This window comes from Strongylocentrotus purpuratus, unplaced genomic scaffold, assembly GCF_000002235.5.
Source record: "Strongylocentrotus purpuratus isolate Spur 01 unplaced genomic scaffold, Spur_5.0 spur5_scaffold_10, whole genome shotgun sequence".
NCBI lineage: Eukaryota > Metazoa > Echinodermata > Echinoidea > Camarodonta > Strongylocentrotidae > Strongylocentrotus > Strongylocentrotus purpuratus.
In genome coordinates this window covers 8,276,205-8,283,907 of record NW_022145595.1, presented here as the reverse complement: position 1 = coordinate 8,283,907, position 7,703 = coordinate 8,276,205, and the positions used below count along the sequence as shown (strand labels likewise).

The 7,703-nt window shown below is 36.5% G+C and overlaps 1 protein-coding gene across 1 annotated transcript in view; it reads right to left on the bottom strand.

Moving 5' to 3' along the window:
- Nucleotides 1–3,858: 3,858 nt before the first annotated feature.
- LOC115921647 (phosphatidate cytidylyltransferase 2-like) overlaps nt 3,859–7,703 on the bottom strand; it is a 37,702-nt gene continuing 33,857 nt past the window's right edge. The window contains exons 11-13 of the mRNA XM_030979372.1: nt 6,870–7,004; nt 5,763–5,866; nt 3,859–4,227 (exon numbers count right to left, since the gene is read on the bottom strand). Coding sequence (XP_030835232.1) covers nt 4,110–4,227; nt 5,763–5,866; nt 6,870–7,004 — 357 coding nt within the window. The 3' untranslated portion in view covers nt 3,859–4,109. The remainder of the gene's footprint in view (nt 4,228–5,762; nt 5,867–6,869; nt 7,005–7,703) is intronic.

The window sequence follows — 7,703 nt, the reverse complement described above, 5'->3', positions numbered from 1 at the left end:
ATTGAAGTACTGGAAAGACATGCATGTATAACACACACTGTTATGATTTATTGCAACTATCTCAATTGAATTGTTGGAAACGTGAGAGAAATTTGTTTCGCAAATGCAAACGGCATACCCAAGATTGCCAGATTACATTTATTTATTTTCAAATTCTAATGGTTGAGTATGATAGGGCCCAATATCTGTGCACCTAACATTTCACTTGAAACGGACAAGAATTTTCAAATCCCCTAATATCTGATCTGATCTTACTCCGGACTCAATATTCTAGAGAGAGTAAAGTGTGCCGAGAATCTCATCAAAGTTGGAGTATTAGAACAATGTCATTTCACAAGGAAAAGCGGGGTGCAATTTGACAAAGGTTTTTATTTGTTCTTCTTTTACTTATTCTCCTTTTCCTTCTAATTGGCTTCTCTTCCTTCTTCTTCCCTTTTCTTTATCTTATTCTTCCTTTTTCTATTCTTTTATTCTTCTTCCATTTATTCCTTTTCTTTCCTGCTTCTTATTCTCCATCAAAAACTACCTTAAATCTTCCTTCTTATAACAATCATCTAATATCATCATCTCAACAATTATAATATAACACAATAGTACTATATTAAAGTAAGATAAAACAATTCCATTTGAAGAAAGCACAAAATATTATGAGGTAAATAGAATGCCATATCATTGGAATACAAAGCCTCTTATGATGATCATGGAGATATCTGAAAGTTAATTTGAAAAGTTTCTTGAAAATAGTTTTACTTCTAGAATTCTTTGAAATGCATTTAATTACCCAGGCCCCCTGTTGCACCAAACTCACCATTGATGGTAACTTTGCCCTACCATGGAAACCTTAAAGGTAAAGACCAGTATTGGAAACATCGCAATTTCAAAAAATGAAATGGAAGCTCTCATTACCAATCGTGTGAAAGAATATGTTTTGACTAATACATGATGATAAAAAATTTGCCGGGAAACCGCCTACTAATTCATATATTTGGTTAATTTGTTTCTCTCATGGTCTGTGAGAGATATAGGGTAGTCCCATATACATCTTTCTGTTTATAGTGCTTGTAACATTACGAAGAATAGGCCAAATTTCTTATTATTTTGATGATTCCAAAACCTTGCAGATGCTAGATGCTAGATGATCAACCTTTTCTGATCGATTCCACAACGTTTCTTTCACAATGCAATCGCATGACCATAACTGGTCTTTACCTTTAATTTTGATTGGCTGTTGAGCCCTGTTGCCTGAGGTGCATTCTATTACAAGAAAGATGTGCTACGGTAGGACACAGCAAGACTGATATTTAGAACACTTTCCAATAAAGAAAGCAGAGCTGATCACAGCGCTTTAAAAACTGAGCATTCATGAGAAACGTTAGATGACGATTGCAGATTGTATTACAGTACAGGATTTCATACAATGAACAAGCAATGTGCCACGGTGCACCTTCATCTACAACAGAAAAGACGGAAGTTAATCTCATTTAATATGTCCACAAATTTGCTAGCAGCAAAAACACCGGTAGACAAATGTTTAATACCATTCTATTTATCATGGGCAGATTCAGTCTATACAAAAAGTGGGCAGGCACAATTCCTACAAAACCACAGACAAGCAGAACAGTAGGAGAAAAAAAGAGGTTATCATGATTTTCAGTTGGATTTTGGGTCTTCCATTTAAAAGGGGGCACATTTATTTCGCGTATATTTTAAATTTGCATGATTGGGTTTTAAAGGGGAAAGGGGGTATGTGCTGATTGTGCCCTCCGCATAATCAATCTGCCTGTGGTATGTATGGTAAGTCATAACAAAGCACAGGCAATGCAATATAATGCACAGCAACATGAAAATGATATGTTGAACGGTATGTTGTGGTTGTTGTTGCTTTTTGGTACTGTCAGCATTTATTCTTTTTGAGAATATTTACCCTTTCACTTTTTTTCCCCTTATATAATATGTACAATACCCTTTTATAGACATTTAATACTGGCCCCACTACCATGCAGTAACTCACAATATATACATACACAATGACTTCATATGCTACACAGGTTAAAAAGATAAAAATTACCCTACAAAAAATGACATAAAAATACATTCGTGGGACTTAGTCTTTAATCTGGACAGTATGAGTAAATTGGGAAAGTACATTGTTATACGGTGAATTCGAGTGCAGCACCTTTAACCTCGATTATTATTGTTACATTATCACTGACATCTAAGCTGGAGAAAAATGCATGATTTCTCTATTAAATGGTACAAAATATATAATTTGGCAATGTCATTATCAATGAGTATGTCATTTTCAATGAGTTTAAGCGTAAAAATAATAATTTATATATGAAAGCTAAAAAATTAAAAACATAATGCAACTAAATAGATTTACATGACATTCAATCTCTCTTGGCTTCTAATTTGTGCTACATTAATCTGATTTGTCAGGAAAATTTGTAAATTATGGAGAAAGGATTGCATGTGCATGGTTGCGGGTATCAATGTATGCAGCAAATTATCTCTAATGGCACTCTCTACATATATATGTATTTTCTGATAAAAGAAGTTATTATCATCATTATCATAATGTACAATAGTTTTTTTTCTTCTAAAGTTTATACATATACTTGAATATAATGTTCAAGATGAGATCATGTTTTATACATAAATGTTTCTTCAATATATGATATATGATGCCAGCATCACTACTTATTTCTATGCAGATTTCTCAGCAAAGATAATATTTATATGGGCTCCTTTTTTCCTTTTACTGTTCAGTTCAATTATGAGTCAATAGTGTTTAATGTTTGACACAATTTACAGTTTTTTTCTCCACTTGTTAATAAAGCAGCATTCTATCTTGTTAAAAATATGGTTCAGGACAAGTTCCAAGCAAATACCACAACTTAAACAAGCTTCATGAATTTAACATTTTTCCAAACATTCTACATTTTGAGAACCAAGAACTTCTACTTTGCTTAAAGGGGGTGTAGCACGGCAAATACTGGTTAACGCCATCTACGACTTCTTTTGGACAACTGCACCTAAACAAATGGACTTGATTAACTGTCAGCGTGTGCTAGCGTTCGCGAAACATACCAAAGTTCTCCTCACGCTTCTGTTTCACGTATATTGCACGCATGTGAATACTGCGGTCGTGTCCTCCGTAGTCTTTATACCCGTTTGGCCCAGAGTCAGGCTACGGGAAAGACATTTAGTCTTGTCATGCTACACCCCCTTTAAGATAAACTTTGCAGCACACTTGCAGTATTATCTAAACATGTAGTACCTTTTTCCTATTTTCAGCAATTATTAGACATCCTTCTTTCCACTCTGCTCCAATAATTCATTCAGTAACACAAAAAAAATAGTTCTATTTTACCTGAAATTTAGTCAACACATCACCTCTACCTTACACTGGGAAAGGTCTAATTAGTCTACATCTATATAAAATTGTGCAAACAATAAATAACACTTTATCATATGTATATACATATACATGTACTTCTCTTGTTATTTTTACAGCAAGTAAACCATGAATATTTCCAAAAGGATAAAATTAATTATAAACATGAACAGCTCCACCATTATCAAACATATTCCAATTTTACATTGAAAACTAAATAATCATGATTCAATAATTTTGAAACATCTCTGCTCAACTTCCAATCTTGCGTAATGGTCCATGAGGTTCATAGATACCATTAAAGCCCCACTGCACTACTTGTAGCTACTTGCGCCTTCTATATAACAAACAATGCCTAATCGGTGACCATTGGTTCCCCATGATCCTCTTTTTTTTAATGATAATTGAGAGCTGAGTTGATGAGACAACCACCTGTCCAGTGACCTTGCAGGGTGGTTTAATCCCTCCTGTACACTAGTGCAGATGGGCTTTTTAAAAAAGAAGGAAAACAAAAGGAAAAGGAATATTCTTTGTGTCCTTTTTGGAAAGCGGAATTGACTTCACCAAGGGTTACACAGATATCACAATGGATACAGAATTACCATCTGACTGTGTTGAGTTGAATGGTATACAAATATACAATGACTGTGACTCAAGGATCTAGCTGAAACTATTATTGATTAGGGCGCCCTCTCTTGTCTGAGACTGGGATTCAAGCTTCTATGGCTCCACTTTTGGTGAGGCTGTCTTTTAATTGGTTGAAGATGTAGAGTTGGTGCTCCGGGGCCATGTTGAGTATCTGATGCGTAATCTTTGTCGGGTTGGCAGTTCTGGAAGGCAACAGAAGGGAGGAGAGATGAAATAATAATATAATATAGGTATATTGACTACTATGAGAGGCATCACTGTTTCTATAGGCTCAAGGGGACGTTACATCCTGCCATAACCCGAGGCGCGCCTTGAACCCCGACAGCCAGTATAGAACCAACCAGGCCTCGAATATTAAAGCAGTAAATATTTTGTATATACCGACTTGACACAAAAATCTACCTATATTCTTTCCTTATCTTTTTCTTGAGTAAATTTTGGTTAAAACATCACAGAAAATCAGACACTGTCTGTTAATCTTCGCTGGAAAGATGATAGAATTTTACAATCATTTGGGAATCGCAGACAAAAAGCACTGCGTCCGCGCTCACACAAAGTAAGTTTTAACACGTAAACCAATGGGGATCTCATCAAAATTTTACTATTTCCCTGTTACCCGGCATCTTTCGGGAATCTCACTCATGAACTACTAAGTGTTACTGGCATCATTCGTTTCTTTACAGGAATGGCTAAAATCACGACTCCAATTTCGACCAATCAGATGGCTAGATTTCTAAAGAGAGGTATATAATATTGGATATTTTTTATAGACCTAGATGCTCAAGGTGCCCTAATATTACCCCCACTCTGCTGCATGTATATAAGGAAAATCTCTGATGCAGTCTTGAGGTATTTCAACACTTCGGTTGCTTTCTTCACCATTGCACAGTTTTGTCGCTTGTTTACCACACATGCAAGTTTGAACAAAACAATAAGCAATAATTGATGGAAGAATATGCTTTGTGGAACACGATGGCTTTGCAAAATCATCAATTCTCAGCCTTGATAATGTGTGTGTGTAATTGGATTTTTACAGTCGTGCATCAATCAGATATGATTATTCACGTCTTAGAACGACCTTTAACGTCATCATTCGAAAGACGTGACTCAGTTTCGAACCTGCGTCCTCGGCTGAATCGGTTTGTAACTTCCATTGTTGGCTGGATTACAGGCGCACGCCACAATGCCCCTTGATGACCCTTTTGACACCGGTATAGATCAATCTTGCACTGCACACAGTTAAAATCTTGAAGTCTTTAGTGTATCTATCCCATGATGAATACAATGAGGCACAGGGAGATTTTTTGTGTGGCGTATAAAGAGTTAAAGATAAACTTGAGTTCTGGTACAAAAAAGAAAATGAATTCTCACAGAATCAAACAAAACTTACACTGAATTTTGGTAGAAAATGTGTACTGACTGAGCAACGAGCATAGAAATATAAGGAAATCAAGGTAGGTAATCCCGGACACAATTTGTGTAGTACCATACACATCTTTTTGTGTACAGTGCTTGTAACTTTACCAAGACTGGACCAAATTTCTTATAATTTTGATGATTCCAGAACCTTGCAGTACACACCAATACTTGTATGCTAGATGATCAACCTTTTCTGATCGATTCCAAACCGTTTGGTTTCACAATGCAATCACATGACCAGAACTCAACTGTATCTTTAACGCCTAAAGTTAAAGTGAGAGGACTATTTAATACTTACTTGAGGAAAGTCTGGATGTAGACATAGAGGAATGAAGCCATCAAGAACTGGCAGTCGAACCGATCCATGATGCCTCCATGGCCGGGGAAAACATCTCCAAAATCCTGCAAACGTGAAATATAACCAACAAAAATTGATGATTTGAAGCCCTCGTCACATGAGATATTTGTCCTGAATAACATGCTTTTCTTCTCATAATGTACAGTTCACCATACAGGATATTGTGTATTATTTAATGGCATACCTGCCAACCTGAGACAAGAGAAATTAGGAGTAAATTTTTCTGGATGGACTACGAGGTCGCGAACCACCGAAGGATTGGGGTAGTAGCCCGTAGATTGGGGGGGGGGGGAACTAACGATCACGTTCGGGCTGCGCTGTGTATATCTTCTATGAGCGCGAGCGCGGATGTTGGCGTGATCTGGTTATCAGTGCTGTGTTATGCTTTAGTCTTATACATACATACATACATATTGGTATTTATTGAGCGCCTTTACATCAATATGCTCAAGGCGCTTTACATTTCGAAATACAAACATAATAGTTATATACTCTCCAAGTGCATTACACTCTAAAAAAAAAAAAAAAAAAAAAAAAAAAAAAAAAAAAAAAAAAATTAAAAAATCAAAAAAAAATCGGAGTTTTCTGGCATGCATTCGGAATTCGGAGTTGGTATGAAAAATGCGGAGGAACTCCGCCTAAATCGGGGTGGTTGGCAGGTATGTAATGGGTCTGGTGTGGTGTACAAGCATGGATAGTATTAAAGTACCCTTTTGATACTAGTAAATGAAACCCTGCAAAAGAAGTTATAAGTTTAAGGCAAACTTTGAATTTTACATGTCTGTAAATAAACTTCAAGGGGATGTCTATGATAATAATACTAATAATAACATGGTTAATTGGTGCATGGTAGCCTCATCAGTATTAATACTGTTCTCCCTAAGGGCCCTGCAATCATAATATTACCTAAGCTTTAGCCGATCTACCGTGATATGGCCCTCAAGCCTTCAAGGAATTTCCATCTACCGGGTACCTGTTTGCTACACCTGGATGGAGAGTGGCAAATGTAGCTTATTATCTATAGTATAGGACAGTTTATTATCTCACCTTGATTTTGAAAGCTCTCTTGAACCCGCTGGCAAAGAATCCTCCAAACGGGCTGACCAGAGAAGCAAAGAGAGCGATGACTAGAGCGTGGATCTGGGCAGGCATCAGGTTCACCGTCTCCCAATGAACACCACCCTACACACATGACAAATGAACACAATCTCAGGGGTTTATAAACATCAAGAAAAGACTGCAACGTTTTAGGGACCTGTTTCATACAAATCTTTATCGATAACAAATTACAATTACTGTTACAAGCTACTGAAATCACGGCATTTGATTGGCTGAGAACAAAACAGCTCTCAATTAACATAAGAAAAAGGGGGATCATGGGGGACTTACTTGACTAGGACGGCAGCCTCAAAAGAATATTCTTAAGGTGAAATTCAAATGAAAAAATTATTCATACAATCTTTTTGTAGGAGTTTATGAGTGTATTGTGGGTTGGTGTACGTGCATGTTGTGTGTGTGTGTTGGGGTATTCTGAGGAGGCTAGGAACAGTGTGTGGTGGAAATGTGGTCGGGTGGTGTGTGTGTCACATGGTGGGGAGGGGGGGTAGTAGTGTGTTTGGTTGGATGGGGTTATTTGTTTTATGTTACAACTGATTTCTATTATTGTTTTCATCAATCGTACAATCTATGTAATGAAAATGTTTTGAATTCATGTCAAGGAAAAACAATTGTATTTTATTTCTAAGACTGATTTGTATTGTTTGGAATCAATAAACAAACTATTGAAGAAAAAAAAGAAAGTGTGTAGTGAATGGTGGATGTGGACGTAGCTCTGTATTGTATGGTGGAGTAGAAAGAAATGAGGCCTTTTCAAATAAAGGA